The sequence below is a fragment of the Melospiza melodia genome, chromosome 3 (assembly GCF_035770615.1).
Source record: "Melospiza melodia melodia isolate bMelMel2 chromosome 3, bMelMel2.pri, whole genome shotgun sequence".
Classification (NCBI taxonomy): domain Eukaryota; kingdom Metazoa; phylum Chordata; class Aves; order Passeriformes; family Passerellidae; genus Melospiza; species Melospiza melodia.
In genome coordinates, this window is record NC_086196.1 from 135877541 (window position 1) to 135895801 (window position 18261).

At 41.5% G+C, this 18261-nt stretch overlaps 1 protein-coding gene across 1 annotated transcript in view; it reads right to left on the minus strand.

Moving 5' to 3' along the window:
* PKHD1 (PKHD1 ciliary IPT domain containing fibrocystin/polyductin) overlaps positions 1-17894 on the minus strand; it is a 238734-nt gene extending 220840 nt beyond the window's left edge. The window contains exons 1-14 of the mRNA XM_063153146.1: positions 17784-17894; positions 16676-16753; positions 15631-15775; positions 13831-13930; positions 11690-11747; positions 10738-10816; positions 8502-8576; positions 7749-7813; positions 7086-7125; positions 6198-6268; positions 4151-4252; positions 2747-2842; positions 1518-1653; positions 565-679 (exon numbers count right to left, since the gene is read on the minus strand). Of these exons, the coding sequence (XP_063009216.1) occupies positions 565-679; positions 1518-1653; positions 2747-2842; positions 4151-4252; positions 6198-6268; positions 7086-7125; positions 7749-7813; positions 8502-8576; positions 10738-10816; positions 11690-11747; positions 13831-13930; positions 15631-15775; positions 16676-16753; positions 17784-17844 (1221 nt within the window). The 5' untranslated portion in view covers positions 17845-17894. The remainder of the gene's footprint in view (positions 1-564; positions 680-1517; positions 1654-2746; positions 2843-4150; positions 4253-6197; positions 6269-7085; positions 7126-7748; positions 7814-8501; positions 8577-10737; positions 10817-11689; positions 11748-13830; positions 13931-15630; positions 15776-16675; positions 16754-17783) is intronic.
* Positions 17895-18261: the final 367 nt, after the last annotated feature.

Here is an 18261-nt window from a genome sequence, read left to right on the forward strand (position 1 = left end):
TTGAAGCCATTAAACCAGTTTGTAACATTTCTCCATCCCCAAATAACATTTACTCCAATGACACAGCTGCAAAATTAAAAGAAACAAACAGCATGTTTGTGTTTATAACTGATAGCCATGGGTTGATAGCTCACAAAATTCCTTCCTATTATACAGGGAAAAGCCACAATCTCAAAAAATTTTGGTTTAAGGTTCAATACCTTAAAGAAGATAATTCCTCTGGCTTGTTCTATCACTGATAACAGTTCCCCAAATAACTTTTCATGGATGGCTTCAGTTCAGACAGAAATGTGCTGAACTAAAAACAAAAAAAATATCTTCTGGAAAAGACAATCAGTTACTCTGGTTGAAAGAGTGATTTCTTTTTTATGAGCTAAATAATGGACAGGACCAATGTAAAATACCAAAAATAATCACACAGCTTTGACTCTGCAATAGATTCATAAAAGACAATAAACCAATCCACACTGGGGAAATTCCCACTTGTTATCACCCTAATTAAAACCCCTTCCATACCCATTTTTAATTTTCATTTCTCTTATTTTTTTCTACCAATAGCAATACCTTTTGGTTTGGATCCTGGGACAAACTTAAGTAGAGAGATGCCTGACCATCTGCCTGAATCCAGAATGTGTAATTGTTGGTCTGAGGAGCCACAAAAAACCCACGGAGTCTGGAGCTGAGCAAAAACAGAATATCCATAACATACGAAAGAGTTACAGCAAAAAAAATCCCAAAACAACAAATCATACCCACACCCCGCCTTTACATGTACACTGAGTAACAAGAAAAGATCTTTAAACCATTTTAACAAAACAAACCTTGTTATTTTAAAGCGGAAGTAACCTCAAAATGACCCAATTTCACATTAAATGTCAATTATGCTTTACAAAAGTTTCAAAAAGGAAAGAAAAAAACAGCTACATGAAACTAAGTATGATTTTGTTGGTGGCTACTTCTGTGCATTTCTTCTCAAACCAGATCTTAAGCCTGAACATGCAGAAAAAGCCAAAACCAGAATGTTCTGAATCAAACAACAAAAACAGAAAATTGGTAGAAAAATGTAAGAATTCATGCACATTGCACAGTTTTTCAAGGTCATATCAGAAGATGCAATGGGAACCAACATAGTTGAGCAATTTATTTATTTGTATTAGCTCCACCTTGGCTGCCAACATCGGCTGAGAATCTGCCCCTCCACATCTGGCCAGAGCTCCAGCCCAAAACAGCCTCAAACTGGAGCTCCTTCTACTTCCAGAGCAAAATTTTTGGTGGTATTTCAGCATATCTAGGCCAGGTAGAGCAGAAACACTGAGGGAAAGCAAAAGGAGGAAAAAATAAAGCACTTCACTGCATATTTTAAGCTTCAAAAGGACCTTGGAGCAAAGGGTTTGCTTTGATTTATAGGAGCTATGCAGTGAGGCTGTGCTATAAAGAGCTGTCAGGTGTTTTTGCTCCACCTTACACTGCTAAAGGTGATTGCCATGGCTTCTTCTCTTTTTAAGATCACCGAGTACCTGAAGGACTCCTTTGCCCCAGACAGAAACCTTACTGGGGAGCTGGCATTAGGTACAAACTGCCATCTGTATCCAGGACCTGCTTCTGTCAGATCAGAGGCATCATCCCAGACTTCAAAGAGAAGCCCTCTGTTTCCTAGAAAGTTAAAACAAAAGTATGCTCAGCAGCAGCCAGCAGAAATCCCAGAGCACATGCTGGAATCAGTGCTGTAGGAGGCAGGCCAGAGAGAAAATTTTAATAATAAATTGGTTCTGTTTGTGGGGTGGTTTGCAGTCTAAGGCAGAACACAGATCTCGCCATGGGGAATTTGTTTTACCTTGAAACCCTCCAACAGAAATAACAAAACTCTGCAGAGAGAACAACAACCAACCTGCTCACGTTTCTGCTCTTGCAGGAAAAGGCACTGAGACAACCCACAGTCAAAGTTAAGCCTCATTTTATGCATTAAAATCTCCCACTCAAGGAGTGCTCCACTCAGGGAGTGTCTCCAGAAGCCTCTGCAGTAACTCCAGTTCAGCCATCCTTCCTCTAAATATTTTCCATGCCTTTTTTCCCTAATTTTTCACAGCCATACATACCAGTCTGACCTTCCTCCCACCATCTCCTGTCTGCTCCTGGTGGGCTGAGCTCCCCACCTTGGTTTTCCTGCCTACAGAATCACAGAATGGTTTGGAAGGGACCATTCGAGTTTATCCAGCCCAACCTCCTGCCATGAGCAGGGACATCTCCAACCAGAGCATGTTGCTCAGAGCTGCACCCAAAGTGGCCTTGAATGTTTCCAGGGATGGAACATCCACCACATTTCTGGGCAAACTGTGCCATGGCCGTCCTCATCTCATTGTAAAAAATACCTTCCTTAGAAACAATTTAAATAGACCCCATTCTAATTTTAAAACATCACCCCCTGTCCTGTTACTAATAAAAGTCTATTCCCATGTTCTTTACATCCCTGTGTTTCTGAAATCCCCCTTTAGACACTGGATGGGGCTCTCAGGTCTCCCTGAAGCCTTCTTTTCACCAGGCTGGATAACCCCAGCTCTCTCTCAGTCTTTCCTCATAGCAGAGATGCTCCAGCCCTTGGATTATTTGTAGCCCCCTTCCCTACCACCCAGAATTGATGTTGAAGTGCTTTGGAAAGCCCTGTTTCATTATTGCATTCATCACCAAAGGGTTTCTGCCCCGCGTTTCTGTGTGTGTTTGCTTATCTGGAGCTCCAGGAACAGCTCACCTGGCTGGGGGGCTCGAAATCTTCTGCCCTCACCAACAGCATCAGTGGTGCATCTGATTTCCCGGGGAGAGACGTGCTTGACTTTACAGGGAACACCTGCCAGCAGGGAAAGGAGACAAAAGTGCTGTGAGAGGCTTGGACACACAGCTGAGCTGCAGCACAAACACATCTCAGAGTCATGGAGTGGTTTGGGTAGGAGGGGACCTTACAAGTATGCAGTTACATGTACCTTTCTATGGGCAGGGAAACCTTCCACTAGACCAGCTCTGTTGGAGCTCCTTTAGGAACTGGAAAGTGCTCCAAGGTCTCCTCAGAGCTTTATTTTCTCCAGTTTGAACAGCCCCATCTCTCTCAGCCTTTCCTTATAGCAGAGGTGTTCTATCCCTCTGATCAGTTTTGTGTCCCTCCTCTCGATTCAGTCCAACAGGTCCATGATTTTCCTGTACTGAGGACCCTGCATGTGATACTCTGGGTGGGATCTCACCAGAGCAGAGAGGCAGAATCCCCTCCCATCCACTTTATTCCTAAATTCCCCTCCTTATTCCTTAGGAACCTTTAGCTTGTTCCTAAAAGGCATTCAACATTTTGCCACAAGCCTGGGCTGGTACTACCAACAAGCAGAAGAGTTCATGCCCACAGTCAGAATAACTGGAGCTTCCTGGAGGTGTGCAGTGGTTTTGGTTTGCTAATTTGAGAAATTTCTTTTGGTTAATGTATTAATGAGTGCGGTGGGTTTAGTGTTGGTTAATTACTAGTGTGTTTATTCGGATGCATTTACTCATTTCCTGCTGTGAGGTAGGACTAGGAGAAAGATGAAGTAGTTTTAAAACTTTAAAAGAGTATAAAAAGAATTTTATCAATAGTAACTAAAAGAAAAAGTATTAAGAATTAAAACAAGACCTTTAGGATATTTCTCCTGCCCTACAACCTCTTTCATCTTAATGACAATGTAAAGAAAAAACTCCAAATTTTTAGTTAGTTTGCCACTTCTGAAATAGTTTTTCTTTAGTTTATTTAATAAGAGAAATCTCTCTTGTTAATGTTACAGAGACTTTTCTACAAGAAAATAGTTTTCTTGTGTCTCTCTTTACAAATAGCAGCTCACCAGGGAAGTATGTAATCATGAATTTCTTTCTCATTTTTCTATAAGCTTTTCTCACAGCTGTGTTTATGGGCTGTATTAACTTATGGGGTATTGGTTTAAAGATGAATTGTTTAAGGGTAAAGGTTCTTATTATCTATTTGTATCACTTCTGTAAATGCCTCCTATGCAAAACAAGCATGAGGACAAGGTGAGTCCTACAATTCCCACATTGGCATCCCTGAACACCTCTTGGGTTTTGCAGTCAGGGCCAAACTGTATTTTAAAAAAAATAAAATTCACATTATTTGCTCTGCTCTTACCTGCAACAGTGACCTGCACGGGCTCCTCAAAGAAATCCCCAGTGATAATGAGCTCAGTGCCTCCTGCCAGGCTCCCTCTGACTGGGAACACAGAGAAAATCTCTGCAGGGGAAGGAAAGAGGGATCTGAGCACAAGCCTTGCAGAGATTAATCCCAGCCCTGTTTCTGGGAAAGCCTGAAGTGCACTTGCAATGCTTCTAGCCAGAGCAGGCTCCTGTGAATGAAACCAGTGTGAAAAATGCATGTATTTTATGATTGGCTTTTCGCAATTATTCAAATGAATATTATATGTGTTGTGTTAGAAAGTTATGCTGTATTAATTCTCTTAAGTAGTGTGTTAAATATAGTTTTAGGTTATAAAAATGTTAAAATAGAAACTATGCTATGTAGGATAGTTTTTTTAAAGAAAGAACTTGCAGTGAGTTCTTGCAGTGAGCAGCCACAGGACACCTGAATTTTTCAGAGAAAAAAAATTTATTGCTCCATTATCAGAAGAAACGAACTTCTTCCTGCCTTGAGGCACTGTTAGGATTCAGAGGAAGAAGTTGAGGATGACCAGACAGAATCCTGTGTTTGAATGGAATTTATGCATCATGTATGAAGTGTATGAATATGCAACAGGCTGTTGTATTTAAGGATTGATCCTTTGTTAATGTGTGTCCTTTTTCAGGCTTGTGCTACCCAGAACAGGTACCCAGACATCCTTAACTCTTTGTCTCTCTTGTCTCATATTGTCCTAATTCAAAATGTCCAAATTATTATTACTCTAATTGTATTAATATTTTTATAACCATTTTATAACTATTAAACTTTTAAAATTTTAAAAACAAGTGACTGGCATTTTTCAAAACCAGTTTCTCTCCGATCCCCTTTTTTGGCAGCCTCTGGGATGACACCAGGAATGAGCAGCATGGATCATTTGGCCACATGGCAAGGGGGACACTGCAATGCTTGGGCTGTTATTTAGTAGGGGCTGCCTCTGTCATGCTCAGATTGCAAACTGCTCTGTTCTGTGCTATTGAGGTTCTCTGGGAGAAAAAGGGGGAAAAGCAAGGCAGAATTAAAACCGTTTTAATCCTCTTGATCTTCTCTGACTCACATCTCAACTTAGTCCTTAGGTCTAAATGTTACCACTCTTTCCAATAATCCCTCAGACTTCAGGGAAAAATGGAGGGAGCAGAAAATCTGAGTGTCCACTTCACAGCCATGGGATCCTTTCAGGACTTTATCTATTCCAAGTGTGCCATTCCACAGGAAAACTATTTTTCTTTTCATGACAATTACCCACTTTGACTCATATTGGAGTTTAACCACCCAGTCCTATTTGTATTGCTCTGAAAAAAAGAAGTCTAATAATAAGAAGATAGGGGGTTTTGGTCTATACTTGCATCTTTTTTGTTATTTCATCTGGTATTTAAACAATAATTTTACAATATTGGCTACTGACTAGCACAGGACAGATCTGGACAGATCTGGCAGATCTTTCTGCTCTGCTCTGCCTACAGCCAACTTCATGCATGGTTATTTCATTTTACTCTGCTTTAACTTGTAAAAAAAGACATAAAATTAGCCTTTTTAACAAACAGTTGTATACAATACAGCTTGAAACATCCCATGCATGTTATTTTTAATGTACCTTTAATAATTTTTTATAACTAATGGTGCAGTACCCTGCCATTCAGCACTTATCCAGAAGTCAATTCTTGGAGTAGCTGAACATCACATCCTCCCTGTATCTAGTGTGGGAGTTCTCATCCTGAGGTCTACATTTCTAAAATTTCAACCTCAAAAAATACAGAGTGATTTAAGGGGGAAAAGTTTCCCTATGAGCAACACCTCAATTCTGCAACTGATCCAACAGGACAAGGAACAGCATACACATAAATCTGGTTGGTTTTTGCTTATAAAGCCCATACCAGGGAAGTGGAACAGCAAAATTAGGACAAAACAGGATTATATCCCTGGGAAAAGCAACAGTGAGAGGTGTTTTCCTAGATCACACTGGGACTGAGGGAGGACAGTGCCAGTGAGGTGGATCAGGGAATACCTGGATGAGTCTGGTACAGGAAAAGCTCCTGTTTGGCACTGATGAGCCAAGCACCTTTGTGCACTGCTGACCTGCAAGACAGAAAATGCCTGAGAGATCCTGGGCCATGTAAATAAAAGCAAACCTTCATTTGGCAGGGCTGGACACTCACTCTCCAGAGGAACAGTGGAACATTTCTGCAAGCTCCAACAGCTCCTTTCACCAGCACATTGATTCATGAGACCCCATTAAAAGGTTTAAACACTTTATTAGAAGTACTAGCACATTGTAAAGTATGTTCTGACACAGTCAGAACCTGTTTTCACCTCCTTTTACGGTTAAATTCTTTCCCATGTGGATGAATAGTTAAAAGCAAGGTGAAAGGTTTTAGTTCAGCTGGATTTAAGAGATCACAGAATGGTTTGGGTGGGAAAGGATGTTAAAGAACATCCAGTTCCACCCCCTGCCATGGGCAGGGACACCTTCCACTGTCCCAGGCTGCTCCAAGCCCTGTCCAGCCTGGCTTTGGACACTTCCAGGGATCCAAGGGCAGTCACATTCTCTGGCACCCTGTGCCAGGGCCTCCCCACCCTCACAGGGAAGGATTTCTCCCTAATATCCAATCTGAATCCATCCTCCTTCAGCCATTCCCCCTTGTCCAAGATAAGGTATCTCATGTTTTGGTCACTGAAGGTAAAGTATAAAACACCAAAGTGGAAATACTTTGGGGAGAAACATTCTCCCATGTCATTCCAAATCTGACAACCATATCCTCAAGATAACAAACCTCATTTCTGAGCAATGAAGCACATGATAAGGTAAAAGCATAATTCACTCATCCTGGACTCAAATGCAGCTCTATTCCCATGCAAAACCAGAGGAAAAGAGAGAAAAGTTTCTTTTACTCACTTTCCTTTGTTAAACACTGAGAAGCTGACATTGTGGGACCCTGGGGGAGAGAAAAGTGACAATGCTTTCAGGCAGAAGTGTGAAGTAAATCCTACCAAACCTTGTCCAGGTTCTCTATGCCCAATTCTCCCTTTCTTGTACTTTCCTTACAACAGTAAGGAAAACCTATTTTACATATTTAACTCACAATATCTTTCCCAAATAGGAAGGCTGGGGCTTAGACCTCCACAAGAAATTAGAAGCTTCTTCAGGGTGCTTGGATTGAGGAAAAATGAAAGGGATCCCACCTGCTACTGGAGACTGTGACTAGAAAAGAACACCTGATTTATTCCTCTAATAAAGCACTAAAGGGAAGGGACGTCACAGACAAGAAGGATTAAAGCAGGGAACTCAGCAAGGACCCCCAAATCCCACTGCTGGCTGTCAGCAATGCCCACATCACATCCTGGTTTCCCTTCATGTCCTCCCAGGCTGTGCAGGGGACACAAACAGGGCAGGGGCTGTGCTGCAAGCCTTGATCTGAAGCTGCTTTTATGGACTCAGCCCTGAGTCACATTCCAGCCTGGAGACAGAGCAGACACTCATGACAGACACCCTCCTCCCTGCATCCTCTGGAGCTACAGGAATGACAGAAACCCATGGTTTTTAGCCCTTTTCACCAACCTATGTGATTCCCTTCCACCCGGCACTGCAGGGTCCCCAGTCCATCCTTCACCTCAACAGGGTAACTGTGGGGAGAGCAAGGACTTCACTGAGCCTTGGGAGCAAAAAATAAGCAAAATATAGCAGAATCAACTACTCAATAGGAGATATGGGTTTATACACCCAAATAGGTTTGCTGTCTTTAGAAACATGACAGTGAAGCAGGTGAGATGGGAGAGGAACAACCCATCTTCCCACTAAAGATCAAGAGTTCAGCAGCTTAGGAGGATGTCTTCCAGCAGCAGTGCTCCAGCATGGCTCCTTTACACCTGTTTCTAGAAGCTGATGCTGTTGGTGGCCTTCAGAACTCTCCCTTGAAATAAAAAACTGAGCAGGGACAAATGCAGGCATAAGGGGAGGGTGAATAGAAGGACAAAAATGTTTCCCCTTTACTTGCTCCTTTGCAGGTTCCTAAAGTGTGAGAATTAGAAATTAAATTAAAACAGATATGCTGGCACTACATCAACCCTCTGGAGCCATGGAATGACACAATTTGACACAATTCCCACCACTAAAATCACATTTATGTTTAAGCATTTGAAGCTGCAGAAAGCCAGCAGCCCTCACCCACCCCATCACAGACCATAACCCCCCAGGCTCTGTCTCCACTTTAAGCCAAAAGAGAAAAGTTTCTCCAAAAGCCACAAATATTTTTGTGCACAAGCTGTGCTGAACCCTTGCACCAACACAAACCCAAAGTAAGCCAGGACTGACGTGGTTCCAGCTCTCCTGTCAGCAAAAGAGCAGATACTGGTCCATCCATCTCCTTCTGAGGTAAGAACAGCTGGCCTGGGCAAAAAATAAACAGGAAAGATATAATGCGATGCAGATGGAAACCTGATCCTGTTAAAATCAGCAGTCTATATTTTCCCAAGGGACAGGAATTTCCCCCTACTTGTATCTAACATTTATTAACCTAGAAAATGGGACATGCCCTAATCTCTCATCTCTACACCTGCAAAGTGCATTCCCCAAATACTGTGGGGGCTGCAGCTCTGTGAGAGTGCAGCAGGGCCCTCTTGGAGACACCTCAGAATGATCCAATCCCTCCTCCCTGAGAGCAAGGCTGAACTCCAGGAGGGCAATACCCACCCATGCCTTCCAAACCAGCAGGCAGCACCACCGACAGCAAGTACAATAAAAATATAGCTCAGACATTTCTTTATTTCATTGAGGAAAAACACTACAAACAGCTTCCAGCAGAAATCACCCAAGCTCCTAATAAAAAATGTAAATATCTGTTCCTTAAAGAATCTGTATGGGACAACTTCCATTGGAGAGGAGGAAGAAGGTGGGAGGAATAAATTCAGAGTAATTAGCAGAGCAAAAAAAGGCTGGCAATGATTCTTTGAGAATTAACAGCCAATTAAAGGAAAAAAGGTAACTGAAACCTGTAATGCAAACACTTGGTGATGACCCATCCCTCACTCTGCAGTTTTCTATGGCCCATGTTTCAGAATGCAGTTTTATGAGGTTTTCCTAAAAGAGTTGGCTTTTATTAGTACAGGTGGCTGATACTGAGAACCTTTCCTTTTAAGGAAGACTGAAAAAAATATCAGTGCTGCCAAATGTTTGTTCAGCATCACTGGACCAGAGCATCCCATACAAAGCATGGGAAAAGGTGCAGAACACACTTGGAAGCACAAAAACCATTCCCTTTTTTTGCTCCAAATCCTGAATCAGCGTGACTGAGTGGCAGACTGCTCTGGTCAAGTCCAAGTCCCCACCTGGTACCTATTTCCTAACACACCAAAAATGGGCAAATTATTCATGTGAAGTTACAAAGGGAACCTGTCTGGTATGCTGGGATTTTGAGGCCATTTCCTTTTGGTGAGGCTGAGCTGTAAATGAGTAATCTGGCAGCAGAGCACTGCAGGCACATCCAGCCTGTGCTCAGACAGAGCGGCCTTTCTTCCCTCTCATCAAAGCTTCCAGGGCTCCACCAGAGGCAGGTAAAGCAATAATTGATCCCAAACAAAGGCTGCTGATGTGCACAGGGTAGGGATGGCATGGCAGGAATCTGTGCTGGACTTTCCTTCATGCCAGCAGGGAGTTTATTCACTTAGCAAGGGACATTTCCAATCAGCTTGAGAGGTAATTCAAAAAGTGTATCAGCGTTAAATATCTGATGCTTCAATTAAAATCTCTAACTACTGAGAATACACACCTGAAATGATCCTTAAACTGCCAGCAGTGTAACTGTGGATTAATAGTTTATCTTTAAAATACTTACCTGGGCTTAATTCTTCACTGACACAGAAATCATAAATTAACAATTGGTAACATATCCCTGCATATGGAAATACATATGACACACAGCAGGACAGAGTTGATGCTCATTTTGGATTCACTCTGTTTAAAGGGGCTGCTGTCCTAAAATAAGGGTTTTTTTAAACCTAGCTGCTTTTCTCTATTGCATGTAACCACAGAAGCAACATTTAGAAAAGTATCAAACCTCTGAGAATAAGAAAACAACTACAGAGTGTTTAAAGCAGTGAACAACAAAGCTTTTTGTCTCAAAATACTTCTCTTTAGTCTTCTGGCTCACCAGAGCATCTGCTTCAAACTAATTCATTTTTTTCTTTTTAAAAAAATGCAAATGGAAAGGGGAAAATTTATTTAACTTTTCAACTCTGACATTATTTTAATTAGTTAAATTTTAATTTGCTAGCCAAAAGAAAATCTACAGCAGCCAGCTGCAATTACAGTACAATTCACACTGAGCTGTGATTGACTGTGCTGCCAGTAAACAAACCAACCAGCTTAATGGACCAGTGGCAATTAGATTAACAAAGTTTGCTGGAGCCCAACTCATGAGCTGCAATAAACCACAAAGGAAGTAAATGGCAATTCTGGGCCAACTGGTTGCAATTTATTGCTGTTGAGGAGGCTGATGGAAGAAATGCCAATTTACAGGGACTGCAGCAGATAGCTGAGTGTTCATAATTACCCATCAATATAATCCACGTTGAAGTCCAGGGTCTCATATCTGCCAGCAATTGTCTTCCCATGAATCTGAATTAAATTTCCTGTTTAAGAGGAAATGGAAATTGAAGAGAGACTTTTAAAAGCAGAGAACAGATTTGCAGATTTTCTGAGCAAAAGGAAATTAATGGAACAAAAGGAATTAATGGTCTTTATAGATTTTGCAGAGGTTCCTGCACTGAATGTGCTCTCAGCTTTTACCATGGCTCAAGATGATTTTGCACTTAAAATTCACTTTTCTCAAAGCACATATCTTTGTTTCCCACCAAAAAACCCCCCAATTCATTCCAGAAAAATGATTTTTTTTTTGCAGATCTGATTTTGCACAGAGTTCACAATTTTTCCTCAACTCTTTTGTTAGCTAAACCCCACTTTCTAAAATGATTCCACAGTAGAACCTCATGAGACAACCAAAATTACATCATTTGTTACACCAGACAGGGTGAAGGTCTAAAGAAGGATCTTGGCATATCCGTGACCAGATTATTCTCCTGCTCTTCACTCACACTGGGAGGTGAAACATCCATCCAGCTAACACACAGAAACCTCCATACTGACACCCTAAAGCAAGGCATGAGAATCTAGACCTGAACTACACCTGAACACAATTAGAAATTAGGCATTGATTTAGATTGAGGCACATCTGTGTGACACAATCATCCATGTGACTGTCAGAACTCTTGAGAGACCAAAATCTTTTGTTTAATCTTGACTTTGAGGATCAAACTTTCAATTTTCTCTAAAGAAACCTGGAAATACAGAAATAATAGAAATAGGGGGGAAAAAATCTGCCATATTCCGGTTAATTTTTCAGACCAAAATCAGTGAATGACTTCTCATGTAACTTTAAAGCCTGATCTAAAACCCCAATAAGCAAAAGGTCTGTATGGCAGTACAGATTAAACAAAGTCCCATACCTGGGGTGCCAGATGATGGATGAATTTGGTAAACCACAGGTGTCTGCTCAGTTAAGAACTGCAAAGATAAATTTGCAGTGACATTTCAGCTATTTCTGCAGCAGTCCAACCCCACCTGATGGTGCACTGCTCACAGCCCAGCCAGCAGCTGCATTTCAGAAATTTATACTCCACATCTGATCTTTGTAGCAGATTCCTGCTCTGGGAAAGGAGTAGGGAGAATTATTCCCTTCTTACCCCCTCTCCATTCACAGTCTGGATTAGTGATATTTTTACATCATCTTTTGTGCCCAAATTGCCCATCCTGGCTTGATCCAATGTCAGAAGGCATAGTTTAATACAATATCAAATTTCTAAATCATGCTTTAGCTGAAGTTAAAAATTGCATTCTATCTTGGATGGTGACACCATTTATCTTCCCCATAGCATATACTTTAGAATAATTCCATCATCACAGATGTGAAATACTTCAGCTGCTCTTTGGCAATTTTGTTTGGTACCTTAAAGCAGTGGAGCAAAGACTTTGTCTTGACCCATCTTACAGCAAAACAACAGAGATTTTTTGGGGAAAGGACCAACTTCACCTCTGAGGAAAAAAACCTTGGAAATCATCAAGTCCAACAATTAATCCAACGCTGCTAAACCCAGTAAAACATATCCCAAATTTCCACATCTGCATGGTCTTTCAATCCCTCCAAGGCTGGTGATTCCACCACTTCCCTGGTGTTTGACAATCTTTTGAGGAAGAAATTTTCCCCGAATATCCAATCTGAACCTTCCCTGGTGCAACTTGAGGCAATTTTCTCATCCTGTATCTTGTAACCTGGGAGAAGAGGCCAATCACACCTGGCTGCATCCTCCTGTCAGAGTTGTGGAGAGTGAGAAATTCCTCCCTGAGCCCCCTTTTCTCCAGGCTGAGCCCCCTGAGCTGCTCCTCATCAGATTTGTGCTCCAGACCCTTCCCCACCCGTTTTGGACATGCTCATCTTCTCTACCCCCTTCATCATCCCCCTCAAGACCTCATTGGCACTTACAGATGCTGCTCACAGCCAAATAAATATCATAAAAATTTAATTTGTTGCATTAATTCAAAGGTACCATTGCATATATCAGTTTTTTTCCTAAGCTTTCCTTGAAGCCCATTCCCTTTCAGAACTCAGCCTTTCCCTTCCCTCCTGGTCATGTTAAAAATGAATGAGCAGCCACAAACTTCCACCAGCAATGGCCACTTCTGGAGAGCAAAGGCACCATCACACCATACTCCAGGCTGCAGAAGATGTGGAGAAAGAAGCCAAAAGCAGCATGAAATTGGGGCTACTGGCTGACAGAGTCTTGTGAGCTGCTCAGACTTGTTGGTGCCTGCAGCAGCTTTTCCAATCTAAAGCAGAGGCAAAATTAATTTTAATACATGTAGCTCCCAGGGCCCAGCCCCAAAACAAAGAGACACATTGTGGTTTATTTAGCTTGGAATGTGCCTCATTAACAGCATCCCCTGGTGATTTTTCATCAGCTCTCCAAGCTAGCTGAACCGCCCAATGACTCTTCAGCTTTAATGTGCAATTTACTGAAAGTGCTGGGGTTTTTGCTCAAACGTAGCACAGAGGTGGGATGTGACTGTCAAAAACACCAGGCCTCATCCCAAAGCACACAGTCATGGTTAAGGATTCTGCTCTGCAAGAGATCACAGAATCCCAGAATGGTTTGGGTTGGAAGGGACCTTAAAGATGTTCTCGTTCCACATCCCTGCCATGGGCAGGGACACCTTCCACTGTCCCAGGGTGGTCCAAGCCCCACACAACCTGGCCTGGAGCACTTCCAGGGATGGAGCAGCCACAGTTTACCTGGGCAACCTTTGCCAGTGCCTCACATTAAAGAGGTTTTTCCAAACTTCCAATCTAAACCCAGTGTCTTTCAGCTTGAAGCTATCCCTCCTGGTTCTGTCTCTAATATGCCCTTGCAAAAAGTCTCTCCCCATCTTTCTTTAGCTTAGGGTGGGGATTGAATGGTCTTAGAGGTCCCTTCCAACCCAAACCATTCCATGATTCCATCCATTTCAATGTATTTCCTGTGACACAATGTTCAAGCTTCACTCCCTTCAATACCTTGAATTCTTTATCCTCATTTCTGCACTTGGTGATTACCTTGAAAGAATAGTTCTCTTTCTCCACCTCAGTCAGGTTGTTAATCACATGTCCTTGAAAGATCACCTCCACGTGGTACAAACCGTCCTGGGGTGAAGACCTAGGTGGAAGAAAATGTGTATTATATTATTTTTATACAAACTGTGTTTAGAAAATGTCAAGTCCTTTACAGAGTCTCCATTCACAGCAAGTCCACTGAGACATCCATAGAGCAAAGGAGCTTTACACTGTCAGCCCAAACTCCACACATATAAAGCCAAACTTTAAAATAACAATTTTAAATAAATGTGGAAGCACAGCAAGAAATCACAGTTAAGAGCAGAAGGTGACAGGACTGCATTGGAACTCCACCTAAATTATTGTAATGCAAAACACAAGCATTCCCATTAGGCATGCACAGAAAATAATTGTTATTCATTGTAATAAAATTAATCCCTGGGTCTGCAGGGCATCTTGATCCTGGTCCATAAATTAATGCTGCATCCTTGCTCCACACAGTTTCCCAGCACAGCACCCACCAGAATTAACTCCCAGGCAAATCATAGCAGAAAAATATGGCAGAGTCCCATTAGGTCCCTCTCCAGACACCCCAGTCTTCCAGGCCAACCACCTGTGTTAAAGCTATGACAGGATAGAAAACAGGCAGCTCAAACTGCCCAGCTGGTGCTTGGAACCATATTTATTTCATAACCTCTCTCTATCACCTTGGACAGGTCAAGGACACCAAAATCTGGTAGAGTCTCCTCCAAGATTTCCTTGGGAGTTTTGCATCTGAGAGCTGGATGTCTACAAACCTCTGAAGGTCTGAGCCTGGACTGCCCAAGAAGCCTCACTGTGACCCTCAAGGTCTCCTTGTGCTTCATGAATTTAAAACAAAAATCAATCAACCCAGGTTAGCAGGTACTCAGTGAGGCCACAGCATGAGGATTTGTGAAGGAATTTTGAATTTGAGGATTTCTGAGTTGTTTTAAATAATGTGATTTATTTTCCTTATCTTCTACATAAGCAACTAAGGTGAGTTCAATTCACATCTTCACCACATGGCTCAGAAGGTCACAAGACCTCTAGTAGCAAATATTTATTAATGAATAAAACACTATCAACAAGGATATTTATACTTTTAAACCAATCCTTAAATATTTTGTCTTATAAACTTATAATACAGTGTTTTATTAGTCAATCATGTTATAACACAAAAATATACTATATATATTACTATATACTATACTATATATAGTACTACAGTACTACACTATATAGTATATGCAATATATTTATAGTATATATATACACTATACAGTATATACGGTATAGTATATATATAAACACTTTATAGTATATATACAGTATATATACACATTATACATATATATAATATATAGTGTATATATAGTATATATAAACTATACATACTATATATACTATATAGTGTATATATAGATATATATATGTGTACTGTATATTCTGTATGTAGTAATATATAGTATATAGTACTATACTCTAAAACTCTAAATTTTCCTTTTCTTTAACTTAACCAACCTCTGTTTTAAACTATAAATCCACATTCTCACTTCTAATAACTAAATTTGGAAGCCTTATCCAAAGCCCCAGATCAAATCCTAATTCTAAACTTTGCCTTACAGGCCCAAAGTTCTGAGAATTCCCTACATTTCAGATTCCAACACCATAGGAATTCTTTCAACTCCCAAACTTCCTGTGCAGACACTGAAGGAAAATGAGGATCCTGTCTGACAAAGGGCAAGGTCTCACCCACAGTGTAACTATGGATCATAATCATACCTTGTTCTGCACCTTATGGAGGGCAAGTCCAAATACAGAGGAGAGACATCACACGGCAGCCTGGGCAGGTCTGGGTGCACCAGGGACACCTCCAGCTGGGATGCACTGGCTGGAGAGACAGATTCTACCTGGTGGGATGCTGAGCCTAAGCAATAAAATCAAACAGAAGAGCTCTGTGAGGACAGAATCACTCCCAGTCACACAATGAGCATTTTTGGAGATACAACTCAGAGTCTCCAGGAATAGTGCTTGGAGTTCTTGATCAGGCTTTTTAAAACCATGTTTCAGCCCCACACAGCCACTCACTCATTTTCCCCCCAGGGGCATGGGGAGAGGATTGGAAGGGTAAAAACCACATCCCCAAGTGCATTTCCACATATTTTTAAATCCCCCTGGTGACTCTATCCTTGCACTGGGCAGCCTGTGCCAGCTAATGACCATGCACAGCTGATCCAGAAACCAACTCTCTTCACAGTGAATAAATATTCATCACTGTGCAAAATCAGACCCAGCTTTGTACAGTTGGTTTGGGGCCAGAATGGACATGACATACAATTTTCTGAAATTTTTACTCAGATCTCATGTTCATCATAAGAGTTTTAAAATGCTCCAGCATCACAGGACATATGAAGAGGGCAAATTTTTAGCTTTTCTTCAATAAAAGGGCAGGAGCAGGGAAGAAATTTCTAGCCCTACGTCTGAAAAAAAATAAAGTAAATATTTTGATTTTTGTTGCTTAGAAATAAACCTTCAGGAATAGTTTATAAAGTCATCATCTCAAGCTGATTTCATGCTATGAGTGTTATAGCCTCTGTTGGGTAGGGTTTGTCACTCCAACCACAAACCTCAGAAGGGAGCTGATTATCTGTTATTTTGGCATCCCTGGAAGTGTTTGAGATCAGGTTGGACAGGGCTTGGAGCAACCTAGGTTGGTGGAAGTTGTCCCTGCCCATGGCACTGGGGTGGAATAAGATTATTTTAAAGATCCCTTTCAATCCTTTATGTGATTCTATTTCAACGCATAATTCCTCGGTTTAAAGCTCACCATCCAGGGTGATGGTAATCCATGTTCCCCCAGCAATGCTCCCCTCCTGGGGCTTGACAAGGGATCCTGAGGCTGTCCCTGCAAAAACAAACCAGCTCCGTCAGGCCGAAGGGAAATGCAAATATCTAAAAACCTTTTTCAGGATGAGACACAGTGACTTGAGAGCTGCCTTCCTGTGATCCCACCCTTCATCCCATTCTTCTTTCTCAACCATCCAAATTCATCATGTTTCCCATCCTTTTCCCCTCACCACTGTCCCCTGTTTACACCTCCCCTCAGGGAGGTGTTGATGCCTTTAGGGTGAACCAAGGTACAGCCTGAGCCTCCTGCCATCCCCAAGAATTAAAGATGATAAACATCATTTTTATTCCTTCATCTCTCAAAGATGATTTATTTAGGCACCCAAAAATTAAGGGTGCCTACAGAATATATCCTATTCTGGCTCCCAGACAGCCTGTCCAGCTATTTCCTTCTGAAGTCCTTAGGAGAGTCATTCATGCCTGGAAAAGAACTCCTGCTTCATGATGTTAATCACCTATAACCTGCTATGCCATGCTTTTCATAAAGACACCAAATTCTTTAGATAATTTAGGATTTATTTTGGATACCCTCATTCTCTGAAGCTGAGAGATGAATCAGGCTTTCTTTTATGCAGCCACTGCAAAATTTTCCAGAAATGATTTCATGGTGATATTCACTTTCCTTATTAACATTTTACGAGATTTCCAACTTCTTAGCTATATTTGGATGCCATCTGATCAAACATCAGTATGGATCACCAAATCCAAATATTGGACACTTTTTCATCATGAACCCTTAATATCAACATGAAAAGAGTGACATATTTATCATCAAGTAAACAAAAAACAATAGGTATGATACGAACACACAGAATTGAAAATTGATCCAGAAATCTCCTCTGTGGCTATGGAAGTAATGCCATGGAAAACCAATAATAATGGTGGACAATGTCCAATGTGCTACAGTCAATATCCCATACTTTTCAACACCTTTTAGAGGTTTTTCTCCATGACTCACAGGCAGTCTGTGTCCAAACCCCTCTGGATTTTGCAGGTGTGGTTGGAGACAACACCTCTCCATCACCCACCTGACAAGAATATCAGCCCAGCACTCAGCAGGAAAGTTCTCCAAAGGTTCATCTTGAACATTGGATGAGGAATTCACAAGAGTCTGGCTCCCGGACCTTCCCTGTAACTTAAAAAAAAAAAAAATCTGTATTCTTTCTTTTCACTGCAAACCTGTGGGAGCAATAGCTGTGAACTCTTCTAATAATTTAAGAATTTAAACATTTGAGTTCTTGCAGACCAGGTCTTACTTTCTGTCATAGCCAGAGATATCACACATTTCCTTTATAAAGTCCATGTCAGGTGCTGGTCTAACATTTAAGGACAGACTGACAACTTCTCCTGCCTTCACCCGCGGTATGGAAAAAGCATGGGTGCATTAATTTGGCCTCATTTCTAAATCACAAAATGGTTTTAGTGGGAACAGACCTTAAAGATGACCCAGTTCCAACCTCCTGCCATGGGCATGGACACCTTCCATCAGACCAGGCTATTCCAAGC